This window comes from Pithys albifrons, chromosome 22 (assembly GCF_047495875.1).
Source record: "Pithys albifrons albifrons isolate INPA30051 chromosome 22, PitAlb_v1, whole genome shotgun sequence".
NCBI classification, from domain to species: Eukaryota; Metazoa; Chordata; class Aves; order Passeriformes; family Thamnophilidae; genus Pithys; species Pithys albifrons.
This window is the reverse complement of record NC_092479.1, coordinates 3,510,769-3,537,070: the sequence shown is the minus strand read 5'-3', so window position 1 is coordinate 3,537,070 and position 26,302 is coordinate 3,510,769. Positions and strand designations below refer to the sequence as shown.

The following is a 26,302-nucleotide window of genomic DNA, read 5'->3' as shown; positions in this document are numbered from 1 at the left end:
GAAAACCCCATTTTTCAGCAGCATTCTGAACTGCTGAACAGCTTTTACTTCTTCCCCTCTACCACACACACCCCACAGCAAGAAACAAACTTTCTCCTCACCTCCCACCCCATCCTGCCCTTGGAAATGGGGCTGGTGCAGATTTTGGCTCAGCAGCTCCCGTAGGCAGCTGTGTCTGTGCTGAGTCCAGCCCAGAGCCCACCCACAGAGAGCTGCTTAATGACCACTGGAACTAAATGGGAACAGAGTTTATGGAAATTCAGCTGTGGATCACTGTTCTCCTGTGACTGCTGGCTGTCAGCACTTGGCTCTTGGAGCTGGATGCTCCTGAGGAGCTCCATACCCACCCCCCAGAGCTTGTAAAGATGCTGAGAAAGTTGTTGGTGACTCATAAATCACTCTTCATCTCCACTCTTTATTGGTGGTGCTTGTAAAGCCTCCAGCTCTGGGTTAGGAGTGGATGCCCCTTCCTGGAAAAGGTCATGCCCCGATCAGTTCAGATTCAGTTCATAAATCATGTGGAGGAGTTTCTTTTTAGAGGTTTCAGAGGATGTTCTCCCTCCCTCTTGGTGCTGCACTTGAAGCTGTTAGTGATAAACAGCTTAACCCAAAGCCATTCCTTCTCCCTGAGGATTTGGGTTGAAGGACATGGAGTGAGGCCAGAGGAGGCCCCGAGGTGATCAGGGGGATGGAGCAGCTCTGCTGGGAGAGCTGGGATTGTCCAGCCTGGAGAAGAGAAGCTTCAGGGTGACCTCATTGTGGCCTTCCAGTGCCTGAAAGAGCCTCCAAAAAGATGGAGAGAGACTGTTTATAAGGGATGGAGGGACAGGACAAGGGGAAGGAATTCTTCCTTGTGAGAAGCTGGCACAGGTTTCCCAGAGCAGCTGTGGCTGCCCCATCCCTGGAAGTGTCCAAGGCCAGGTTGGATGGGGCTTGGAGCCACCTGGGACAGTGGGAGGTGTCCCTGCCCATGGCAGGGGGTGGCACTGGGTGAATTTTCAGGTTCCCTCCTTCCAACCCAGAAGGCAGAATGTTTTTAGCCCAAGGACCCACCTCCTCAGGCACTCCCTGCAGATGTTCCTGGTGTGGATCTCAGGTGGAGGACAACCTTTTCTGTGCTGATGGTGGCTGCTTTGTTCTTCAGCTCCTCCCCTTTGGCCTTTTTCCGTGGGACTGTTGGAGGGAATGGCTGATGGTGAGCACTTCCCCCTCCTCTTTCCAGGCACGGGGCCCATTTTTTGTTTAATTCTCCCTGAAGATGACATGATTTCAGAGACAATCTGTGAAGAGATGGGGTATTTCTTATGTCAAATGCATCTTGGGGTGGTGGATGGAACCTGGGGCTGGAGCTGCAGGGCTGGGGTGGGGCTGGAGGTGCAGGATGGGATGGGGCTGGAGCTGCAGGATGGGATGGGGTTGCAGGGCTGGGATGGAGCTGGAGGTGCAGGATGGGATGGGGCTGGAGGTGCAGGACTGGGAGGGGGCTGGAGCTGCAGGATGGGATGGGGCTGGAGCTGCAGGATGGGATGGGGCTGGAGGTGCAGGATGGGATGGGGATGGAGCTGCAGGATGGGATGGGGCTGGAGCTGCAGGGCTGGGATGGGGCTGGAGGTGCAGGATGGGATGGGGCTGGAGGTGCAGGGCTGGGATGGGGCTGGAGCAGCAGGATGGGATGGGGCTGGAGGTGCAGGATGGGATGGGGCTGGAGGTGCAGGATGGGATGGGGCTGGAGCTGCAGGATGGGATGGGGCTGGAGCTGCAGGATGGGATGGGGCTGGAGGTGCAGGATGGGATGGGGATGGAGGTGCAGGATGGGATGGGGCTGGAGCTGCAGGATGGGATGGGGCTGGAGGTGCAGGATGGGATGGGGATGGAGGTGCAGGATGGGATGGGGCTGGAGGTGCAGGATGGGATGGGGCTGGAGGTGCAGGATGGGATGGGGATGGAGCTGCAGGGCTGGGATGGGGCTGGAGGTGCAGGATGGGATGGGGCTGGAGGTGCAGGATGGGATGGGGCTGGAGCTGCAGGATGGGATGGAGCTGGAGCTGCAGGGCTGGGATGGGGCTGGAGGTGCAGGACTGGGAGGGGGCTGGAGGTGCAGGATGGGATGGGGCTGGAGCTGCAGGATGGGATGGGGCTGGAGCAGCAGGATGGGATGGGGCTGGAGGTGCAGGACTGGGAGGGGGCTGCAGGGCTGGGATGGGGCTGGAGGTGCAGGGCTGGGATGGGGCTGGAGGTGCAGGACTGGGAAGGGGCTGCAGGGCTGGAATGGGGCTGGAGGTGCAGGATGGGATGGGGCTGGAGCTGCAGGACTGGGAGGGGGCTACAGGGCTGGGGTGGGGCTGGAGGTGCACAGGAATGGCCACACAGTCCTGCTGTTTGCACCACGTCAGACAGAGGGAAAATGAGTTCACTGGGTTCTTCTAAAGCCTGAGAAATAATCCCTTTAACTCTGGGAGCATCCCAGCAGGCGACAGACAGAGCCTGTGGGAGGCTCTGGTGCAGGATCTGCACAAGCCATGGGGTTTATATCCATTTTAGGTATAAATAGAGGTGGGCTGGCACTTGGAGAGGAGGTCACTGTGACTCCTCAGAGCACCAGATGAGCCCACGAGTATTTCCCTGAGCTTTCCCAGTTTTTGATGAGCCCATGAGTATTTCCCTGAGCTTTCCCATTTTTTACCTCCTGTCCTGCACTGGAGCAGCCACTGCAGCCCCTGCCACCACAAAGAAAACCTGAATGCAAAGTTTCTCTAACAGGGATGTCAAAGTTTCTCTAACAGGGATGTCTCAGCACATCCAGGACAGCAGTGAGAGGCTGAGAACTCCTGGCCAGTTAATTCCATTCCTCATCAGCTGCATCAGTTGTCTCAAACCCCATCACAGTCCTGCTGCAGGGCAGGAGGAGAGAAAGACACTAAAAGCAGATTTCTCAGGGTCCCACATTTCTGATTTTATGACCCACCCCCTCTAAACTGTAAAAATCACATTATCACTTTAAGAATTATATTTGCATTTGTCCTCTGGAAGGTGGGGGGGGCATTGGGAGCAAAGGAGTTTAATCTACTAAAAATACATATATATATATATTTTGGTATCTTAATTTTTATAAAGGATGACTCTTGCTGGAGCAGGACTACCAAAACCTGGCCCTTTCAGGCTCCTGGTGTTGGGTGCTTTGCCTGAGGCTGTTCCCAGGCAGGGGCAGAGCAGCCCCGCTCTGAGTCACCCCGTGCAGGCGGCGCTGGTTTCCTCTCAGCGATGTGCAAAATGTTCCCTGCACACACACACGTGGATGTTCCAAGCTTGTCCTGCTGGTTGTCAGTTTGTAGGAGCTTTCGGTGCCAGAACTGTCTTTAAACACACACAAGCACCTATTGTGATGAGGCCTGAGCTTGGCTGGGGCCTTCAGGCAGAAAAAATAATTAATATAATATGAGTGATTGCAGCAGGGGGACGTGGTGGAGCGGAAAATCAGATGGTTATCAGAGGGGATTGAAACTGGTTATAATGGAGTTGGAGGAAACTGGTTATTTTTGAAGTAGAGAGGAATAAAAAGCTGTTTGAACTCGCAGGGAAGAAGAGGGAGGGCACCTGGAAATTAAGCCCAGCAGCTTCTTCCCAATCCTCCCTCCCCGGAGCTTCTTCCCTGCCCGGAGCTGCCCCTGCAGACGTGAGCGGAATAGGAGAGGAGGATTGTGCCTGACCTGAGCTGCTGGGGAAGCCAAGGAGGGAGGGACAGAGCGGCCGGGAGTGCCTGGGAATCGGCAACGCTCGGGCAAGGTGGAAAATAAAGTGATTAAACACCCTTGGACCCGCTCAGGGACGGGAGGGGACGTTTGTGCCGCCGCCGCGGGGCCCCAAAACGCGTTGGCACAACAGAGAAACCACCAAGCCCGGGCAGAGAGGGAGGGCAGGGCACTTTCTCCTGCCCCCCCGTGGCAGGGAAGGCTGATGGGATTAGAGGAAACAGCTGGCTCGAGCCGTGCCCTGCGGGAGCGCATTCCCGGCGCTCGGGAGGAGAGCAGCGCCCCGCTGCCCGCGCGCATTCCAGGGCATGGGCTCAGCCCAGATGTTCGCTAATGAGCGCTGGGAGAAATAAATCCTTTCCCTTCGCCGCCGAACACGGCCCCTGCCAGCCAGTTCTGTCCCCGCACCGGGCGAGCCGGGCTTGGCATCCGAACCAACCGGCCAAATTCCCACCAGGACTCGTGCGAAGGGATCCGGCACAGAGCTCGGATCTGGCATCCTAAAGCCTGGAGGGGGTGCTGGTCCAGATCCCTCCCGAGGCTGAACCTTCTCCTCTCCCCTCTCCCGACATCCCTGTGTGTTGGAGGAGCTCTCAGGGTGGACGGACCCGAAGCAGCAGTGAAGGGCTGCTGTGCCCACGTGCTTTGGGGCAATCTCAAGAAGCAAGACTGGTGTCTGTAAGGATTTAAGGGCTGATTCACCCTTGCCCAGAGATGCTGGAGCTGCACAGATGTGAGAGTTGCATGTAGGGTGTGCCCCTCACACCTTTCCTGCCACCACTGTCCCCTCCCTTCATCTACCTGGGATGGGAAAACACCCTCAGCTTTTTCGGTAGTAAAATCTTTGCCTGTCTCTCCTGGCATGAGTTCTGCTGCCTCCCCTGGGGTATCTGTGCCCTTACACACAGCAGGTCCACCCTGATAACTTGGAGGTGTCTTGGGGCTTATTTAGGAACTAAAAAGTAGGATTTTAACTCCAGCAGGTGAGAGAATCATAGGCTGGAATCACAGACTGGTTTGGGTTGGAAGGGACCTTACAGATCACCTCATTTTCCAGCCCCTGCCATGGGCAGGGATGCCACTCACTGGATCAGGTTGTTCAGAGTCCCATCCAGCCTGGCCATGGCCAGTTTTAATCCAGCCTCCCTTATAAGGGAGCTGATAAAGAGCCACCTTCGTTTGGGGGAGCAGCAATGCCATTTTGGACCCATTTGCAAACGAGATGTGGAGAGGTGAAAGGAATTGGTCTGAGATGGGCAGGGTGGGCCATGGCAGACCCAGACATTGGGCTCCCAACTCCCTCAGGGGTCATGCAGGGGGGTTTATCCACTGAGAGCCCTTCCTTGGACCCCACCTGATCTGTCAGGGACAGTGAACAAGGCACAGGCTGGGGAAGAGATGGAATTCAGGCCCAGCTGTGGGATAGGTGAGGGGCCATCCCCCCTTTTTGCTCCTTGCAGCCCTTTGTGGACACTCACACTCACACACACTCACACACACACACACACACACACACACACACACACACACACACTCACACTCACACACACACACTCACACACACACGCACTCACACTCTCACACTCACACACACACACACACTCACACACACTCACACACACTCACACTCACACACACACACTCACTCACGCTCACACACTCACACACACACACTCACACTCACACACACTCACACACACTCTCACACACTCACACACTCACACTCACACACACACACTCACACTCACACACTCACACTCACACTCACACACACTCACGCTCACACACTCACACACACACCCTCCCTCCCTCTTTTCCCACCCACCTTTCCCTCTGTGTGTTTCCAGCACCCAGCCAAGGGTAGGGAGCCTTGGAATCTGTGTTGACACAAATAAAAGAAATAGTTTTATTTTTAACTTACAAATACACCCTTTTGCTTCTCACACCCACAGCTCCAGGTCCTGTCCTGACAAGTGGGGAGCCCCTGGCACTGTGGGCCTTTGTCAGCAGGCTCAGAACAGCAGCACTGGGTGAGGGAGGGACGTCCTGGAGACAGGAGAGGGAGTTTCTGCTGTGCCTCGGTGCCTGAAGCCTCGGTGACCCAGAGCAGGGGAAGGGGCTGAGGGGGAAGACATGGGTGGGTGTGTGTATGTCTGGGACAAGGCTTTGTGTACCCAGTGGTGGGAAACAACAGCTCCTGAAATGGGCTGTCAGTGAGGGGTGAGAGTGAGGAGTTGTGTCGTTCATGTCACACCAGAGGGGTGAAAACGTCAGTGTGGTTTGGTGTTTTAGGGGCAGGCAGGAAGCTCCCCTGAGCCTGTGGGGAGTGGAAGTGGAAAACAAGGGGGTCATGTGTGGAGCAAGAGCCTAAAAACGCTGCAGAAGCCGCTGCCCCTGGCAGTGACCACTGAGGTTGGCTCCTTTCCTGCTGGTGTGGCCTCCCTGCTCTCCCTCCCATCTCCCATCTGCTTTTAGCCCGTCCCTGAGTCTGTCCAAGTGACATCTGCAGCCATCAGGTCACCTGTGATATCACACAGCCAGGGAGGAAGACAAAAAGTGTCGGCCCAGGGCTTTGAAAGCCTCTCAGCAGCTCCTTCCATCCCCCACCCAACCCTCTCTGTCCTGCAGCAACTCTGTCCGTGCCTTCTGACCCCAGAAAACCTGAACCTGCTGCTCCTGCCTCCCCACCCCCAGGTTCACAGATTGCTGCCTCCCTTCTATGCTGCTCCCAGAGCTGGAACAGGGATGAAGAGCAGGAAGCAGTGAATGGGCTGCACTTTGGCTCACAGCTCTGTGCACAGTGCCAAGGATCCCACAAAACCCACCCAAATACTGAGCCACGGGTCTGATACACGTGGCTGAATTTCACCTCAGTGCCCACGGCCTGTTGCTTTGCAGCTGGTTGCACCTGCATCTTATTTTTTCTCTTGAGACCTTGCTTCAAAGTCTCTGATGTCTCTTATTTCAATCATTTTATTCAGAATAAAGTGGCCTCCTGAGCAGGAGTTCTCTGCTGGTCATGCTGGGCATGGGGAGCATGTAGAGATGAGTCAAAGGCCGAGGTCCAGCAGTGGGTGAAAATGCCAGGAAAGCAGATTTTGGGCTCCTGATGGGATGTGTGGTCAGGCTGGAGGCAGCACCTCTGCTCTTGGCCCTTTTGGAGCTGAGCAGAACATGCATTTGGGGGACTGGGTATGTTGTTGCATCTCACAGAGTAGGAAAGTGATGCTGAAGCAGCTTTTTGCCATCCTATTTACAAATCCTCTTATCCTGGAGCTGGAAGGGACCAAGCAGCAGGAAATCATTGCCTCACTGGCAGCCTCCTGCAGTGAACACCCAGCCCCAAAACCTCTGCCCAGGGAGCAGTGCCAGGGCACTACCAACACTCCTCTGAGCACAGCTGGTGCCTCTCACCCACCGCCCCTTTCTGCTTCCCTGATCTCTGTGCAAATCCTCACCCCAACCAGAGCCAGACCCGGCAGGTATCGCTTGATTTGGGTGGTGTTTAATGTGGGGACCTGTGTTAGATTAATTGTGCCTGCTCAGGCACAGAGCCCTTCGGTCCCCAGAAATTATCCCACCTGAAAGGTGGCCATGAATGGGGCTGTCAGTGTTTTAATGGGGAAGAGGGAAAGAGAAAGAGAAAAAAAGAAAGAGGAAGGGAAAAGAAAGGAAAAGCAAAAGAGAAAACCATCATCTGCTGCCGGAGAGCTTTCCCGGAGTCTTCCCTGCGGCCAGGACTCTGCCCCAGGCACTCTCTATGAAGAATTATGTTTAGATAAGAATTGTAGCGTTCACTGAGCCCGGTCCCGACTGTTCACGCCACTGGAGGAGCAGGCGCTGGGTCGTTCCCTTCGGTCGCAGCTCTCCAAAGCCCTCCCGTTTCTGTGGCCGGGGGTGCCCAGCGGGCTCTCCCCGTCGGTTTTCAGCCCTTGCCGGGGTTTCACAGCCCGGCTCGGTGGGTGAGCTCCGTGCCGGGGCTCGGCTCCCACCTCTCCGCCGAGCGGCCCGGGGGGCTCCGTGCCCGGACCCCGACGGGACCCAGACAGATCCCCGCTGGATCCCCAGCAGATCCTTGGGGGATTCCCGGTGGATTCCCGGCGAGACCCCGGCGAATTCCCGGCGGATCCCAGACGGATCCCCGGCGGATTCCCGGTGGATCCCCGGCGGGGCGGCCGCCGCTCCTTCCGTCCCTCCTCCCGCCGTCCCTCCTTTCTTTCCCCTCCTCTCCCTTCCCACCCCGATTGTGCAATCGCGAGCGGCGGGGCCGGCGGCACCGCCCGGAGCCCGGCACCGGGGGAAGGGAGGGAAGGGAGAGGGAAGGGAGAGGGAAGGGAGGGAGGGAAGGAGGCGGCAGCGCCGCCCGCCCCGCGCCTCCTCCGTGGCCGCCCCGCCGCGCCGGGGATGCGGCAGCCGCCGGGCACCGCCGGGCCCCGGACCCCATGGGATGTCCCCGCCGTCGCCTGGGTGGTGAGTAGCCCTTGGCTTTGTGTCCCCTCCACCCCCGCCCCGAACCTGCTGCTTTCCCCCCACCCTGCACCAGATTTTCCTCCTTTTTCCCTCTCGCGTCCCTTCTCCCCCCGCACCGCCCCGTCGCGGTGATTGATGGCCGGGAGGATGAGGATGTTGCCACGGGCAGAAATGGGTTGCAGATGAGGTGGCCGTGGGGGGATCTGCTCTGCAGGCGTTGAACTGTTTGCACCGCCGCTTTAGCTCCGCTGCAATGAAAGGCTGGGGAGCCGCGCCGGGTCGGGCGCACATCTGTGGTACAGAGTCCTTCCCTCCTTCCCATCTCCTCCGGGTTTGGAACAAAAGTGCACAGGGAAGAAGAGGAACGCTCGGGGCCGATTATCCCACACCGTGGGGTGCTCAGCGCTCATAAAGGAAAGAACTTTTCCCGACGGCCAGGCAGTAAACTTTCGTGCCTTGAGGAGTTCATCCTGGGGATGAATTTACATCCTTGTATCCTGCAAATAATTTGGGCATTTACTGGAATATTACAAAGGCATATACAATATATCCTTACCTGTTTCTCGAGTCCAAACCTATTTCAGTTTGCCTAAATATTTGCAGCAATTCTTATTTGTTCTGTACAATAATATCTGTGTTTTGTGCTCAGTGGGGATCTCTTTTTTTTTTTTCTGGGAGATGTTTTAGGAACAGAACATGCTTTAGCTCGCTCTCAGGCTGCATTACAGTTGCTCTGGACAATCCCTTTTCCCCTGCTAACATTGCTCTTACAAGGGCACCAGAAACTTCTGCTCTTGCTCCACAATCTGACTTTTACATGTAGAATTAACCCCATCAAATTCAAAATTCAGTGAAGGGTATGTAGAGTTGGGAACACCACAGCTTTGCCATGTGAGTTTTTTGTGGGGGGGAAATTTTTACCTAATGAAAGAAGTGGGAAAGATCCTGAAGCTACGGAGAGACCCAGATTTTCCCTTGTATTTTTAGCCAAAGAACTCCATGTCCTCTTTGCAATGTCCAACCAGCCAAACCCCAGCTGTGCTCGAGGGGCACTTTTGCCTGTTTGAAGGCAACTCTCCCATCTCGTAAAAGGCAACTTGCCTCAACTTTGCAAACCGCAGGATGGGAAATGGAATTTGCCTTCGGTATAAAAATCCCAAGTGTTTGCAAACAGCCCTGGGAAGGAAGAATCCTGGCTCTTGGCGTGACCCCTCGGCGCCGGATTCCGGCTCGGGGAGTTTGCGGTCTCGCAAAAAGGGCAAACGAGCAAAGTCTTCCCGAGCGCCCGCTGGTCCTTCCGGAGTGAGGGAAAACAGCCCAGCTGGAGGGAATTTCGGGTGCTCCCGAGGTGCAGGATCGGGCCCTGAGCCAAAATGCTTTTCAAGCAGCCTTGAAGAGCTGCCCGTGGTGGAGCAGCTCTGCCCGTGGCGTGTGTTGGCATCGCCCAGGGCGGGTCGGGCTGGTACGGCCATGGGAAACCTGCCCGAGGAGCAGAGGGAACTCCTGGGCAGTTATTCCTGCCCAACCTCCGTGCTGTTCCCACCAAAGCACTGGCAGTACCTCTGCCAGCTCTGCTGCTGCAGCTGCAGTGACTGAGGGGCAGGCAGAGCTTGCTCAGTCCTCGGGCCTCGCTCCTGCTCTTTTTGTTCTGCTGGAAAAAACAACCCTCCCCTGGAGTCGCCCAGGATGGAGATCCCCCCTGCCACAGCAAGGAGCAGAGTGCCAGGGGGTCCAGCATGGCTGAGGGCAAAGAAACTTCCCACCCACTCACATCAGACTCCTAAAAACTCAGACAGCTGATAAAATTGTCCTTCTGGGGGAGTTCAGGGTGGGAATGAAGGGTGGTCTGCCCTCCACACGTCCTGGCAGCCCTGGAGGGAGCTGTGCTTGCTGTTCCCAGACCTTTGTTTCTGGTGCAGGGAGGGAGGGACGTGGGGCACCGAGGGCCAGGCCTTTCCTGGGGGTAAATTAGCCCTGATGGTGGGAGTGGAGCAACCCAGCATCCATTTCCACCATGTGGAGCTGGGCTGGGCCATCCCAGCCAAGAGCACAGTCCTTTGGAGCTCAGCTTTGGAAATGGTGTTGGGATCGAGCACTTGCTTGGGTGACTCTCAGATGTGGTTTAAACCTCTTTCTTCTCCAACACAGCGCTCAGGTAACCTGCCCAGAGAGGGAAAAAGAGCAGTGTTTGGTTCATGGTGTGATTTCTTTGTGGTTACTTGTCCCAATCTGGTGGTTTTAGGAAAAACTGTCTAAATGTCAAGTGTTGGGTCAGCCCTGGGAGTGACTGAAAATGCCTCCTGGGCCATGAGCTGCTGTGTCACCTCCAAACCTCTCTGGTCCTGCATTTCCATGTGTTTTTATGCTTTGGTGTTGGAGATATTTAGGTCAGTGCTGGGGGTAAATAACACAGATGTTGGGTTTGTGTCACCGAAACTGAGGAGGCTGGTGCAGCACAGAGACTAAAGAGGACAAAACAGCCCTCAGGTCACTGGACTTCTGCTGTTGTGACCAAGATACGGCCTAAAAGGCTGTTAAAGGGAGAAGGAATTAGCAGGGAGGATCCTGGAAGATCCACAGCTCCATCCCCAAGCCCCTTTCCCTGCCTTGCTCCAGCAGCTGGGAACCTGATCCTGCAGGCGCAGCCCTGCTGCGCTGGGGTTTCTGTAAGTTTGGTAATGAATGACCCAGCCAGGCAAAAGCCGGCGTGGTTGGCATCCCAGGCAGCTCCCCTCGGCCTGCAGGAATTAAAAACTCATCATCCCGGTGGCCACTATGCACTGGAACTGGTTTTATCTGGTTCCAGTTAGGCTTGTTTTGAGGGAGACGAGCGGTGCCAGATTCTGATCTCATTTGCACCACTGGAGTCATTCGGAGGAGCCGGTCCCAGTTTACCTCACTCTGACTGGAGGCAGAACTGGGGTTGCTGGGAGCGCTCCCGGGGGAAAGCGCCGGTGCCTGTGGATCAGACATGGAGAGAAGGGAGCGAGCCCCGGATCCTGCGGGATTTACTGCCCGCTCCGCCAGCGCCGTGTCCAAACAAGGAGCGCACAGGCTGAGGCTCTGGGAAACCCTGCGAGGTGCTCCAGAGCGAGCCAGGGGCTCTGGGGAGGGGAGGGACAGTGGCCAGGTGGGGACAGTGGCCTGGTGGGGACAGTAGCCAGGGGAGGGACAGTGGCCAGGGGAGGGACAGCGGCCAGGTGGGGACAGTAGCCAGGGGAGGGACAGTGGCCAGGGGAGGGACAGTGGCCAGGTGGGGACAGTGGCCAGGGGAGGGACAGTGGCCTGGTGGGGACAGTAGCCAGGGGAGGACAGTGGCCAGGGGAGGACAGTGACCAAGGGAGGGACAGTGACCAGGGAAGGGACAGTTGACCAGGGGAGGGACAGTGGCCTGGTGAGGGACAGTGGCCAGGGGAGGGACAGTGGCCAAAGGAGGGACAGTGGCCAGGGGAGGGACAGTGGCCTGGGGAACGACAATGGCCTGGTGGGGGACAGTGGCCAGGGGAGGGACAGTGGCCAGGTGAGGACAGTGGCCAAAGGAGGGACAGTGGCCAGGGGAGGGACAGTGGCCTGGGGAGGGACATGACCAGGTGGGGACAGTGGCCAGGGGAGGTACAGTGGCCAGGGGAGGGACAGTGGCCAAAGGAGGGACAGTGGCCAAGGGAGGGACAGTGGCCAGGGGAGGGACAGTGGCCAGGGGAACGACAATGGCCTGGTGGGGGACAGTGGCCAGGGGAGGGACAATGGCCTGGTGAGGACAGTGGCCAAGGGAGGGACAGTGGCCAGGGGAGGGACAGTGGCCAGGGGAAGGACAGTGGCCAGGTGGGGACAGTGGCCAGGGGAAGGACAGTGACCAGATGGGGACAGCAGCCAGGTGAAGGACAGTGGCCAGGGGAGGGACAGTGGCCAGGGGAGGGCCAGTGGCCAGATGGGGACAGTGGCCAGGGGAGGACAGTGGCCAGGGGAAGGACAGTGGCCTGGGGAGGGACAGTGGCCAGATGGGGACAGCAGCCAGGTGAAGGACAGTGGCCAGGGGAGGGACAGTGGCCAGATGGGGACAGCAGCCAGGTGAAGGACAGTGGCCAGGGGAGGGACAGTGGCCAGATGGGGACAGTGGCCAGGGGAGGACAGTGGGTGCTGGTGGTGGTGCTGTGGCAGTGGAGGGGACGATATTCCCTTTCCGTGCTGAGGGGGAAGCTGCTGCTCGCAGGAAACAGGGACAGCGCTGGAGAGAGCAGCAGTCACTGTTATCCAAGGGATTTCCAAGGGGCTGGGACAGCCGCTGTCCCCCTGCAGAGCTGCAGCCCCAGGCCGGCTCTCCCTGCTCCGTGGGGTGGCTGTGTGGGAATCACCAGCTCCAGGGAAAAGGCAGCAGGAGCCGAGCCGTGCTCAGGTCCGGGCATGCGAGAGGCCTCGGGCTGGAGGCGCTCACAGCTGTGCTGGGAAGTGCCTGGGTCTCCTCTTTGCTGGGATGCACCGCTGGGAACGTTCCAGCCACAGCCTGTGCAGGGCTGGGCTCCCCTGGGCAGGGACTCTCTCCCTTCCTGCCTTGCCCAGGCACTGCAGAGCTGCTGCTCCCCAAACTGTGCTGCTCCCAGGCCTGTGTGCCAGGCACAGCTGATCCTGCTCCCATCCCGTGTCCCGGGGGCTGCAGAGGGACTGGAGGGCACTGTGGGGCCAGGCTGTGTCCTCTGCTTCAGGTGGGTGCATTTTCCTGGCCGAGGTTGTTCTTAATGCTGAAGAAATTGAGCAATTCTAATAAACTGCCACAAACTCTTTACATGACTCCTGCCTCCTCCACAGGCCATTAGTGTGTCCCTTTTCCAGCACAGCTCCTTCAGAACCCCTTTCTAAGCCTAAGTCCAGAGGTAGATTTCCAATGAATTCTGTAGGTAAAGCAACTTGGATTTATTTTTTTCTTTCCAGCTGTAAAAAAATGTGTTTCCAAAGTGCTCAGTGTGTGGTTGAGAAGCCAAATTGCAACTCCCAATGTACCAAAATCTTTTGACTTTCTGGCTGAAGCCGGGAGGGCAGAGGGCTTTAAAAATGCTGCACTGCTTTTCTCTATTTCTGCTTTATTTCTGTGGCTGGCCCAGCTGTGTTTGAGTGGAAATTAATGTGTTAATTAAAGGGAAGTTCTGCCCTCACAGCCAGCCAGGTCCACGGTGAGAAACAACACAACTTTTGCTCTACTATCAAAAAGTTCTTGGGATGGATTCTTGTGGCTGTTAAATATCAAACGTCTTCCTGTGCCAGTTCTCTGTTTATTTTTTGTAATTTCTTCCCAGATTTTGCATCTCAGCAAAGCAAGGCTGAAACTCTGAGCTCAGGAGGGACTTCTGTGTCCAGCTGAGCTCTCCTGGGTCTTGCTGTGCCGAGGAATTCCCTGCAGACATTCCCAGTGCAGAGTCCTCTTCCCTCTCCCCTGCCCACCTTGTCCTGACATAGATCAGATTCACTGGACTGTTGCAGTCACTACAACAAGAGTCCCCAAAAATGTCAAGTTTCAGCGAAATGCAAATTTCAGAGAAGGGGGAAGTATTAAAAAAGGACAAGCCCTGAGTAACATCTGTTGTTTTGACAGATTTTTTCAGCACACAGTCACTTTTCAATTTTTTGCAGTCGAGATTTAAGCTTTTCCTGCTAATAATGCTGGCATATAATATTTTTCTGTTCCATGTAAGCAAGTATTATTTGAGTCAAGTTTCCTTAGAGGCAATCCCTGCTGGTATTCAGACCTAATCCTGTCTGAGGAGAGCCATGCCCTGGATCTTTCTGGGATGTTTCTTCCCAGTTCCCACCAAAGCAGATACTGTGGCTTTGCTTGTGCCTAAATAATGACTCACCTTTTAGTGTTTTGGTGGCCACCACAGCTCTCTCCTGGCAGCCTCCACACACAGGAGTGATCCCACCCAGGTCCTTGCAGAGCTCCCTCCTCTCCAGGCAGTGCCCTCCCTTCCCTGCAGCACCTTGTCCTTGGGTGCCTCCCCCCCATGATGTTCCAACCTGATTCCCACCTGCCCTGAGCCTTTCCCTGGGCACCTTCCCATCGAGGAATGTTCTTGGCATCGTGTGGGGCACGGGCTGCTGGCAGCCAGCCCTTCCCTCCTGCTTCCCCCAGAGGAATTCTGGCACTCCAAAGACCTTCCTGTGCTTTCCCACCCTCCCTGCACCCACCACCTCACTCGGTGCTCCCATGTCTCTGGTCTTGCAAGGAGGGAAACTGAGGCACAGGGTGTTCCTGGGGCCTCCTCTTTCCCCAGCAGGCTGTGCAGGAGCTTTGAAACGGCACAAATATCCAGCTGAGCACAAAGGCAGGAGTCAGGACTGCTGTGATTCCTGGGTGTGGAGACAGCCCAGCTGGGTGGGAAGCTGCTCCCACAGGGCAGGGCAGCCGTGGGGCCAGGGAGGCAGGAGAGGACAGGGAGGTCTCAGGTCTAATCCAGACCAGGAGCTGAAACCTTCACTTGTGCATCTCTGCTGAGCTCTGGTGTGTCCCACACCAGGTTGGATCACTGAGTCAGCCCCGAGGTGAGGCCCTTTCCTGGCCTCGTGTCCCCTTCTCCTGAGCTCGTGTGGAGCTGCCCCTGTTCCTGGGCTGCATCCACAGCCTGGGAGCCTTGGCTGAGCAATGTTTGTAAAGCTTGGGGGGTTCTTGTCTCTCAGAACCTGAGATGCTGCGTGTGTGGCCGTCAGCACAATCTACCTGTGTCTGTGGGTTTATGGATTTGGCAGAATTGCAAGATCCTGGATAAGAAAAACACCTATAAACACATTAAAGCACTCATGAAACATTCCCCATGTCCACCTGCAAGCTTGCCTTGTGTTATGGTGTAAACTTCCCACTGGAAAAAGAGGGTAAAACTGATTAGATCTGTTTTATTTTCCTCCAGAAGGATTTGGTTTCCAAATGGCTGGGAACAGCTGTGGGCTGGATGGTGGGAATGTGGCCCCGGAGGTAATTCCAGGGATTGTCCACCGGCCGGTGCGACGCTGTAGATTTTCCCAGCTGCTTCCAGACGCCGGTGTTATCCTGCTGGAGGGATTCCTGAGAGCGCCGGGACTCTTGGGGTGGGAGGAAGGAGCTTTGCTCGGTGACACAAAACATCTGAGGTGGTACCAGCAGGTCTCCAAACCAACCCCTGAGCCTCGCAGGGGTGCTGAGGTGCTTCCCTGAGACCCACCAGCCGTGGGCACTTTGCCCCTCAGCTCCTTGGACGTGGGGACAGGCTGGAAAAGGGCTCTGGAGCCGCTCCCCACAAGGCTGCCTGCGCTGAGAAGTTGTTTGTCTGGAGCCTGGGATGTGCCAGGCTGAGTCATTTCATTTCCCAAACGCGGCCGAAGGGATGGGGAGGAGGAAGCTCCCTGCGGAGGGAGAGGGGGGAGACCCTCACGGGCCGCTGGCTCTGCCGGAACTGAGCTGAACTTTCTGCTTGAAGAGCTTTGACTAACAGGGGAAAAAATGTGCCCCGGTGCGGGAGGAGAAAGAGCCGCTGTGTGCGGGCCGGGGCCGCTCCCGCGGGGCTCGTCCCTTCGGGGCCGCTCCGTGTAATTCGGCTTGGCACGGAGGAATGCGCTCAATGCCTCGGTTTAACCGGGCCTTTGCAAACCTGCTCGGGTGCCCCGTCCTCCTTTTCCCCTTCCCTTCGCAGCCGGGGGTGGGGAGAGGGAACACGGAGCTTTTGTCTGCGCTGTCAGATGAATGGTTTTGGTGGCCGCGCTGTTCGCATGACTGCTCCGAGCCATTCCAGCTCCCTCCCAGCCGTTCCCCGGCTCCCTCCCAGCTCAGCTGCAGCAGATGTTTGCCTCGCCAGTGCCACGGACCTTGTTCGTACTGAAAACGCGGCCCTGCGGGTGCCAGGGCGTTCTGGGGAGGAGGAGAACACGATGTGGGGTGGATGTGGCTTCAGGTCAGTGGAGGGTGGGCAGTGCTTGGCACCAGAGTGCCCTGAGGATTGGGGGGTTGGAATTAGAGAATCACAGAATTCCAGACTATTCTGAGTTGGAAGGGACCCACAAGGATCATCGAGTCCAACTCTTAAGTCAATGGCCCACACAGGGGATTGTGCTCCAGCTCCGTAGGAATACCCAGTTCCCCTGCCCTGGAGGCTCCCAGTTCCCCTGCCCTGGCAGTTCCCAGTCCCCCTGCCCCAGGGGTTCCCAGTTCCCCTGCCCTGGGGATACCCAGTTCCTTGCCCCGGGGGCTCCCAGTCCCCCTGCCCTGGCAATTCCCAGTTTCCTGCCCTGGCAGTTCCCAGTCCCCCTGCCCTGGCAGTTCCCAGTCCCCCTGCCCCAGGGGTTCCCAGTCCCCCTGCCCTGGCAGTTCCCAGTCCCCCTGCCCCAGGGGTTCCCAGTCCCCCTGCCCTGGCAGTTCCTAGTCCCCCTGCCCTGGGGCTCCCAGTCCCCCTGCCCTGGCAGTTCCCAGTTCCCTGCCCTGGCAGTTCCCAGTTCCCCTGCCCTGGGGGTTCCCAGTCCCCCTGCCCCGGCAGTTCCCAGTTCCCCTGCCCCGGCAGTTCCCAGTTCCCCTGCCCTGGCAATTCCCAGTTCCCTGCCCTGGCAGTTCCCAGTTCCCCTGCCCCGGCAGTTCCCAGTTCTCTGCCCCGGCAGTTCCCAGTTCCCCCAGTCTCCAACCACCCCCTGCAAACCAGCAGTGGAAGGTTCAGCCCCAGGGGTGCTGCTGGGGGGCCTGGTTCCAAACACCTCCCAGGGCAAGGGAGAGGCTCAGGCATATGTTTAAGTGCTTTCCTGAATCCAGGCCAGGTCCTTGTGCTTTAGCAGAGCACAAGCTCCCTCATCTTCCTCGCAGGAGCACAGATGCTCCGAGAGGATCCTTCGTGCCTCCTCTGAGCAGCTCTGCAGAAACCCCTCCCTGCTGGACACCTCCCTCCAGGGGCGAGCAAAGCTCCCAGGGAGGCAGGACCCGGCACAGACAGGAATGTTTGTCTCTCTGCAGCTGGGCAAAGATGCACAGAAACCTGGAAAAAAACCACCACCACCTTTCTTTGGAACTGAGGAAATTGCTCCCTAATGGGGCATGTGGAAGTGAACTTGCCCGGTGACTCCAGAGGAATTTCGGTTGTTCCCCGAGGGGTTGTGTTTGCTGGTTGGGTCACAGCCCAGCTCTGATCTCGGGGACTTGCCTTTGGGATTCCTCAGAGCTGCTTTGAGGCATTTGAGGAACGAGCGATGCAGTTTTGGACAACCAAACAAACCGAATGTTTGTGTTTGTGTGTGTGTGTTTGTGTGTGTGTTTGTGTGTGTGTGTGTGTGTGTGTTTGTGTGTGTGTGTGTGTGTGTGTTTGTGTGTGTGTGTGTGTTTGTGTGTGTGTGTGTGTTTGTGTGTGTGTGTGTGTGTTTGTGTGTGTGTGTTTGTGTGTGTGTGCAGCTGAGCCTCGTTCTTCTTAAGGAAATCACAGAATTCCCCCACTGAAGTGGAAAAAATGCAGGAAGCAGAGAGTCATCTTCTGGACAAATGTATTTAACCCCGTGGCTCTCGTTGATAGCAGGGCAAGCTCAGGGGTTAAAACTCTCAGCTTATCTCCAGCCAACGCCTTCAACCCCACTTTGTGTGGGGATTCCCATCTGGGACTGTGGGATTCCCATCCCACAAGTGCTGGGTGGATTAGAAAGCCAGGGCTGTACAGATGTTTCTGCATTTACCCCATTGTGGTTCTTGTACCACCAGGACATTTAGCAGAAACCCAACCTGACTCCTCCAGAGACCCAACCTGACTCCTCCAGAGACTCAACCTGACTCCTCCAGAGATCCTGTGAATGAAGATTCTCTCCCCAGGGTGGTGTGGGATGTAGGACAGGGAAGAATTTCCTCTCTCTCTCGATTCAGATCTAAGAGGTTGGGTTTGGTGGAGGGGGAATAGGGCAAAACCCCCACAATGACCTTAAAATCCCTGAGCTGGAGCTGTGGGAGGTGCCTGGGAAGGTGCCTCAGTCATGTAGATAATTGTGGTGGTCCCCCAGCCCAGAGGAATGTGGTGAGGACTGTGGAGACTGTGGAGTGACCTGGGAACGCCCAGCTGGGAGTCCCCAGCTGCCTCTGCCACCGGTGCCTGAGGAACAAGGCATTTTTCCTCCCCTTCCCAGCAAACATTACAGGGCTGGGCCCAGGAGCCATGGGAATCAACAGGAGTCTTTCCAGTGTGGGCTTTGGATCGTTGTCTGGATAAATAAATAAAAGGAAATAACAAATAATGTGGTTCTAACAAATATTTTAGGAAGTATAAATGACTCCATCCAAACCCCACAGAGGAAAAAATTTCCCTGCTTCTCTGTGATGCTTTTCCATCTGCCCTTCCCCAGTGATTGGGAGTGTTAATTCAGGCACCTTGGCTGGAGAGCAGAGCAAGGAAAACCCCACGTGGGATTTCTCTGCGGGAGGGAAGTGACCACCTTTGTGAGCGAGGTTAGTTCTTACTCAGAGTCCCCCCTGCCTTGTCTGCAGCCCAAATTCCCGTCCTGGGAATAACCCTTTGCAGAATTGGAGTGGCTCTATAAAAATAAATGTTGTGTTGGTCTTTCCTGCGGATTTCCAGCGCCTGGACCGAGGTTTCCACGTGTCCCTGGGTGCTGCTGCCTTGCAGCGACACCTGCTGCGCAATTCCAGAAGGAGGGAGGATTTTCCTTCCCTTTTCCCCGGGAGGTGGAAAGGAAAGGTGGGAGGAAAGGAAGAGGGGAAGTTTGTTCCTTCCTCACATCATAACATTTCTGTGGTCCAGAACTTCTCCAGCCTGGCTTGGCCTGATGTTTTCGTTTGCAAACTTCTCCCAGCCCCACTCTGGGTGGGAAATGAGGAAAAGTTGCTGTTGCAGAGCCTGGGAGAGGTAACACAGAAGGAGGAAGAGATAGAGCAGCACATCCCACTTCCCAGGCAGTGCTTTGGGCAGCAGGGCGGGAGGATGAACCTGTGCTTGTCTCAGCCAAGAACCTCCTGGGGCTGGAAAACTGGGCTGGTGTCCCTGTTTGCTGTCCCACTGATGCTCTGCTCTGTGTGTGCAGGTGTAGGATGTTGGCAGAGCTGGCCATGATGTTATGGTTCGTGGTGGGTGCCCTCCTCCCAGCGCTCCTGGCCGCTCCCCCTCCCATCAACAAGCTCGCCCTGTTCCCGGACAAGAGCGCCTGGTGCGAGGCCAAGAACATCACCCAGATCGTGGGGCACAGTGGCTGCGAGTCCAAGTCCATCCAGAACAGGTACAGACCCACCTCAGCACGGGGCTGGAGGCAGCTGATGGCACTGGGGTGGCTCTGGGGACTGTCACTCGCCCACTCCTGCCTCCTCCTGCCCCTGCTGGGAAGGGCAGGCACATCCCCTGAGCCCCCTCCCTCCCGTTGTCTTTGCAGGGCCTGTCTGGGACAGTGTTTCAGCTACAGCGTCCCCAACACCTTCCCCCAGTCCACAGAGTCGCTGGTTCACTGTGACTCCTGCATGCCAGCCCAGTCCATGTGGGAGATCGTGAGTATCCACCCCTGCCCCATGGGCTCAGCTCTGCTTTGCCTCAGGTTCTGTTCTTCTCTTTGCCTCTGTTCTCCTGCCCTGGGCTTGTCCCACTCGTGGGTTCCCTCCAGGTGACTGTGCCTGAGTGGAAGGAGCTGCTGGAAGCAAAGTGATTGCTGTGCTGAGTGCTGCATTTATCCCTCTGTTTGCAGAGCCACCTCCTGCCATTCCCTGCATTATCCATCCCTGTGCTCATCCCACATTCCTGGCTCCCTTTGCCTGTTCCCACTCAGGAGTTTTTGCCCTGTTTGATGTCCAGTCACCCTCAGACCTTCCAGTTGTGCCACCACTGATCCTGGCAGAGCCATAAACCTGCTCAGGCCCCAGGGAGGTGGGCTCAGCTCTCTGCTTTGCTTTCAGCTCTTATTTGATCAGAGGTTTCAGTCTGAACTACCTGAGCTGTTCAGCATCATGTCCAGTGGGTGGCCTCTGCCATCACACAGATATTCCTGTGCCAGGGGTGCCTGGCAGTGTTGCCCAGCTGGAATTGGGGCTGGAAGGAGCTTAGAGTGAGGAGGGGTTGGTCTGTTCTGCCACATCTCAATGAAAGGATGAGAGGGAACAGCCCTAAGTTGCATCAGGAAAGGTTCAGTTTAGTTACTAGAAAAATATTTGCACTGAGAGAGTGGTCAGGCTTTGGCTCCTCAGGGAGGTCAGGGAGTCATTGTCTGGAGGTGTTCAGGAAATGACTGGCTGTGGCACTGAGTGCTCTGCTCTGCCTGACAAGGTCAGACTTGGTGATCTTGGAGGTCTTTTCCAACCTAAATAATTTGGTGATTCTGTGGTTTAGGGGTGATTATGGTGGTGTTAACAATGGTCTTGAAGGTCTCTTCTAACCTTGATGATTCTGTGATTTTCCCTGGGTCTCTGGACTTTGGGAGGTGTTCCCAGAGAACTCTCACCTTGCAGACTGCTTGGAGCTTTGTTTCTATGGATAGAAACCCTTCACTTCTGGCTGAAAACACCCCAGACCTGCAGGGAGGGGCACGGGGCAGGTCAGACCCTCTGCCACACTCCCTCTCTATGTCCTTATCCCTCTGCCCAGGTGACACTGGACTGTCCAGGCAACGAGGACATCCCCAGGGTGGACAAGCTGGTGGAGAAGATCCTGCACTGCAGCTGCCAGGCGTGTGGGAAGGAGCCGAGCCACGAGGGCGCCCTGTTCAACGTGTACCTGAACACCGAGGAGAACATGCCCGCGGAGGGGCACGGCCCCCACCACTACACCCACCACCAGCAGGACGTGGAGGAGCCTCCCCCCTCCAGCCACCACCACCACGAGGAGGAGGGCGAGGAGTGACCCTGGACTGCCCTGGCAGGGGGGTGTGTGCAGGGGGGTGGGGAGGGAGGGGGGTGGTGGAGTCTCTGCTGTCGAATCGCTGCCCTCTGGCTTTGCTGCCCCACACCCGGCGCTGCAGGGACGTTCTGAGGCACGGGCAGGGCTGGAGCTGCAGGGGGAGACACGAGGGCGTTTTCTGATGCAAAACTACTTGCACATCATAGTAATAATATATTGAGAGGAGCTGGGACGTGGCCGAGGGGGTTTGGCTGAGAGCAGGAGCTGAGTGGGGCTCCCAGGGCTGGCCAAGAGCTCCCAAACCTCTGGAGACCTTCTGGGCTTTGCTCTTCCAATGGCTCCTGCCCAGGGTGGGGGAGGAAGGGCTGCAGCCTCTCCGCAGCCCCACGGGAGATGCACTTCTCTCCTGGAGCCGTGGGACCAGCAGCATCCCTTCCTCCCCCTCTCTCCTTCCCTGCCTCGAGGTGTGTGGGCTGAGCATGGACACACTCCTGGCACTCGCTGGATTGTGGCCCAAGCCCTCGTGTCAGCAGCTCCTGGGGAGTGTTTGACCCCAGGAGGTGCCTCGGGGGGAGGTGACTGGGAACTGTGGTGGTGACAGCCCTCACCTTGCTGTCCCCAGGGCCACCATGTAGCTCCTTGGGGATGAGGGACCTGGATCATGCCATGGGCGCTGGGGCTTCACATCCCGTGACTGCAGGGGGAGTTTGGGTGGGAGCCAGCCCTGAGCCCCCTCTCCCTGGGCACTTCGGTGGTGGTGGAGGGAGGAGGGGCCTGAGGGCTGGGATGTGCCTATCAGGGAGGGATGTGGATGTCCCTGAGCAGGGAGGGATGTGGATGTCCCTGTCAGGGAGGGATGTGGATGTCCCTGAGCAGGGAGGGATGTGGATGTCCCTGTGCAGGGAGGGATGTGGATGTCCCTGAGCAGGGAGGGATGTGGATGTCCCTGTCAGGGAGGGATGTGGATGTCCCTGAGCAGGGAGGGATATGGATGTCCCTGTCAGGGAGCACTCCCGGGATGTGGATACCCCTGAGCAGGGAGCACTCCCGGGATGTGGATGTCCCTGCCAGAGAATGCCGGGGCAGGGCTGGGGGGCCCGGGGTGGGCTCACTCTGTGTCCCTCCTGCCACCCCTCTCTCTCTGTTGTATAAGCTGATTCTTTGGCGCTGTCCTGACAAGAGCTTCCAGAGCTTGTAATCGATGCCTCCCCCTCTTTTTGATGAGTTTTGTTGGTTTTGTTTTTGGTTTGGTTTTGTTTTTTTCTTAAATAAATTAGTTCTGTCTTCCGTTGCTCAGTGCTCTGCTGCCTGTCTGGTTTGTGGCAGTGCTGGCACCGGGACACCAGCCAGGACAGGCAGGGGAATGGCAGAGCCGTGGCTCCCGCAGCTTTCTGCTGCATTCCATTTGGGAGGAGGAGGAGGGAGAGCCGCTGAAGGGAAACCCGACGCCAAAGCCTCGGCATGTGCAGTGCTCGTGGCTCGAGGGCTGCTCAGCTGTGGCCCAGACGGGCTGTGGCTGTCGGGTCCCACTGCCGTGGGAAGTGCGTGGGATCGGTGGCATCGCGACCTTCACCCGCTCTGTCGCCACTAGGTGACAGTCTTGATCCAGCGTCTTTCATCCAGATGTTCAGGGAGTTTCTGGAGAGAAGGGAGGAGAGCTTGGACATGGGCTGGACATCCCCCCGTGGGTGAGGAGAGGCTGAGCCTTGGCTGAAACCAGCGGGCTCTTTCCAAGGGGATTTGGATCAAGCATTCCCAGGGCAGGGCAGTGCCCTTGCAACCCCCTGTTCCCACTAATGACAGGCCAGTGTGGAAATGATCAGTGGAAACGATCAGTGATACTCCATTGTCTGAGCCTGACTCTGGGGAAGGTCCCATCAGGTGCTGAAGGGGCTGAAGGCTGTGCTGTGCCAGCAGCCACCCCTTATTGCCCCTCTCTTTGAGCCCAGCCCTTATTGCCCCTTTCTGAGCCCAGCTCTTATTGCCCCTCTCTTCGAGCCCAGCCGTTATTGCCCCTTTCCAAGCCCAGCTCTTATTGCCCCTTTTCAAGTCCAGCTCTCATTGCCCCTCTCTCTGAGCCCAGCCCTTATTGCCCCTTTCCAAGCCCAGCTGTCATTGCCCCTCTCTCTGAGTCCAGCCCTCATTGCCCCTCTCTTTGAGCCCAGCCCTCATTGCCCCTCTCTTCGAGCCCAGCTCTTATTGCCCCTTTCCAAGTCCAGCCCTTATTGCCCCTTTCCAAGCCCAGCTCTTATTGCCCCTCTCTCTGAGCCCAGCCCTCATTGCCCCTCTCTTCGAGCCCAGCTCTTATTGCCCCTTTCCAAGTCCAGCCCTTATTGCCCCTTTCCAAGCCCAGCTCTTATTGCCCCTCTCTCTGAGCCCAGCTCTCATTGCCCCTCTCTTCGAGCCCAGCTCTTATTGCCCCTTTCCAAGTCCAGCCCTTATTGCCCCTTTCCAAGTCCAGCCCTTATTGCCCCTTTCCAAGCCCAGCTCTTATTGCCCCTCTCTCTGAGCCCAGCTCTTATTGCCCCTTTCCAAGCCTAGCTCTCACTGCCCCTCTCTCTGAGTCCAGCTCTTACTGCCCCTTGTTGGGGCTCTGGGGGCTCTGCACAGCTTTGGAAATCGGCTCTCCAGACTTTGGGAAGTGGAAGAGGGTTTGCATTAAGGCAACAACTGCCACAGTGAAGGGGATGGGCTGATCAGGAAGGACCTGGCAGGGCTGGAGCTTTCCTGTGTGTTAACACAATGTTCTCAGGCTTCCCAGCTGTCTTCCCAAGGAAGGGAGTGTTACCTGAGGGCCAGGAGGAGGTGGAGAAACCCACGGTGGTCCCTGAGCACCATCAGGTGGCCTTTTGCTGGTGTACAGTGGAAACAGGCTGCATTAACAGGGGGCTGTTCCTGTGAACTCCGGGAGCTGCACTCCAAGGTGTTTGGAGTGGGATGTCTCCTCCTCCTTTCAACACAACCTGAGCTTCAGCAGAGGCAGTGCAGGACTGTTGTGCAGATGGGAACACAAATCTTTTCAAGGTAGCTCACCAGGCTCTGCCCAAAACCAAACCAGAGAGCCCTCCCAGTTGAAGGATGGAATGAGGCTGCTGCATTAACCCCTGCACTGCCTGGATGTGCTAACCGAGGTCTCTCAGCCTCCCAGCTTGATTCTGTGCCTCCCCAGCCCGTTGTTTTTTGCCATGTTGGCACTGGGGGGTCTGTTGACAACGTGGGTTTGCTTTCCCTGCCAGTGGTGCTGGAGAGCAGAGCTGGTGGAAGCCACAATCCCTGTGGATGTGCCCAGAAGTGCAGCCCAGGGAGACAGCACAGACAGGCTGAGGGAGCTGCTGGCACGGAGGAGCTTTTGCAGGGACGATGGTGGGATCTGGACCTCATTTCAAGGCAGGTTTTTCTAGAAACATTTTGCTTCAATCAGTTCAGAGTCACCTCCCCAGCAAACACATCCAAACCAGGCATAGAAAAACCTCCCACTTGAGGAGGACACACTGATGAGAGGTTGGGCACAGGTTGGGCAGAAAAATTGCCAGAAAAGCAGCCAAAAAAATCTGCCCCATCCCTGGGAGTGTCCAAGGCCAGGCTGGACAGTGCTTGGAGCAGCCTGGGCTAGTGGAAGGTGACCCTGCCCATGGCAGGGGTGGAACTGGGTGGGCTTTAAGGTCCTTTCCAACCCAAACCATTCTGTGATTCCATGACTGATCCAATCCCCTCCTCAGACGTAAAAGCCTTGGAGGCAAACTGGGATACTCCTGAACTGGGGTGCAGGGCTGAGGAGGGCTTTGCCCTCTGGCATCCCTTCCTCCCTGAGCACCAGCACAGTTCCAGCTGGGATAAACCTGCCCTGCTGCCAGCACGTCCTGCCTGGGGGTGCTGCTGCAGGGGGGGCTCGGGGTGGGGGTTCTCTCTCCTCCCAGCACAGCTGGACCCAGGCAGGGGCGTTTTTCTGGAGCAAACACTCCTCCAAAGGAACCTCCCGCTGAGATCAGAGCGTTGGGTGTGCTGCTGTGCCCTGGGACCCCTGCCAGGACACAGAGGTGGGCAGGGAGAGCCAAGGAGGGGAGCCTGGGGCAGCACAGGGAGGGCAGAGCCTGTCCTGGTACAAGTGGCAGCAGCTGCTTCCCAGTGAGCAGCTGGCACAGGGAACAGTGGGGTGTGTCCCTGCATTGCATCCTCCCCTTGCTCAGAGATGGTTTCCAGGCCTGGAATACTCATTCAGCCACTGGGAAAAGCATGGCAAAGTTGTTGGAAAGCCGATTAGAAAAGCAGGATTTGGAAAAGAGAGCGGGGTGGGCGACTGGGCAGCACAGACAGTGCTGGGGGTGCAGTGGGAGGGGGGTGAGATGCACAGCTGGCACTCCCCACACATCTGCAGCACATCTGCCTGGGGGAAGCGGGTTAAGGAAAGCTCTGGGAGGAACAGGCAGCAGCTGGCAGAGTCCTGTGAGCTCTGGGACGGTGCCAGGGGCACCACAGAGACACATGCACAGCTCTGGTTTGTGCTGAGCCAGTGCCCTCAGCTCTGGTCAGCCCCAGCAGAAATCACATCCATTTGTTGGGAAAAACCCACTTTGGGGCAGTTGGGTGATTAAAAATGCCCAGTCAATCCCTGCCCAGCACCCCGAGGGGGTGGGTCTGCTGTGGGGAGGTGGCAGCACAGGATCCTGATGGCACTCAGAGACTCAGGAGGGTTTCCTGAGCTGGACACACCAGTAGGACCCACTGACTCCTCTCACGTGTTGCCTCCCACTTCCCCAAAGGGCAACTTGCTGTGGGTGCATCCAGGACTGTCCCTCAGACAGGGCTCTGGGATGCCCAAGGCCAGCCCAAATAACCCTGGAGCAGAGGGGCCAGGCCTCTGGCTGTCCCAGTGCCAGTGCAGCCTTTTGCCTTGGCTCTGCCCCTCCATCCTGGCTGCAGATTGTTGCAATATCAGCCAGCCTTGTGCTGCCTCTGGTTGCTCCCTGAGGGCTCATGTGCAGCCTTTGGTGCTTTGCTTATTTTTTGTTTTATTTGGCTTTGCAAAATTTTACTTTTTATCATCTGGTGTGGAGGATGGAGCCTGGCACTGGGAGCTACTGGGTGGGCAGGGGATGGAGCCTGGCACTGGGAGCTGCTGGCTGGGCAGGGGATGGAGCCTGGCACTGGGAGCTACTGGGTGGGCAGGGGATGGAGCCTGGCACTGGGAACTGCTGGAGGGGCAGGGGATGGAGCCTGGCACTGGGAACTGCTGGAGGGGCAGGGGATGGAGCCTGGCACTGGGAACTGCTGGAGGGG

At 57.1% G+C, this 26,302-nt stretch overlaps 1 protein-coding gene across 2 annotated transcripts; it reads left to right on the top strand.

Moving 5' to 3' along the window:
* The first annotated feature begins 8,083 nt into the window (after positions 1–8,083).
* NBL1 (NBL1, DAN family BMP antagonist) lies at positions 8,084–22,321 on the top strand. Of its 2 annotated transcripts, XM_071575799.1 has the most exons (5): positions 8,084–8,219; positions 15,113–15,177; positions 19,233–19,424; positions 19,575–19,686; positions 20,774–22,321. In XM_071575799.1, the coding sequence occupies exons 1-5, from the start codon at positions 8,154–8,156 to the stop codon at positions 21,026–21,028; spliced, it is 690 nt and encodes a 229-aa protein (XP_071431900.1). In that variant the 5' UTR covers positions 8,084–8,153; the 3' UTR covers positions 21,029–22,321. The 2 variants fall into 2 exon arrangements, with proteins under 2 accessions (XP_071431900.1, XP_071431899.1); XM_071575798.1 differs by lacking the exon at positions 15,113–15,177 and having other exon boundaries at positions 8,094–8,219.
* Positions 22,322–26,302: the final 3,981 nt, after the last annotated feature.

What these genes read in the sequence shown, in the direction of transcription:
- NBL1 (XM_071575799.1), top strand. Translation starts at nt 8,154, where the DNA reads ATGCGGCAGCCGCCGGGCACCGCCGGGCCCCGGACCCCATGGGATGTC. An exon ending in GTGGGAATGTGGCCCCGGAG is followed by an intron (nt 15,178 to 19,232) that starts GTAATTCCAGGG and finishes CTGTGTGTGCAG; the next exon opens with GTGTAGGATGTTGGCAGAGC. An exon ending in TCCAAGTCCATCCAGAACAG is followed by an intron (nt 19,425 to 19,574) that starts GTACAGACCCAC and finishes TTGTCTTTGCAG; the next exon opens with GGCCTGTCTGGGACAGTGTT.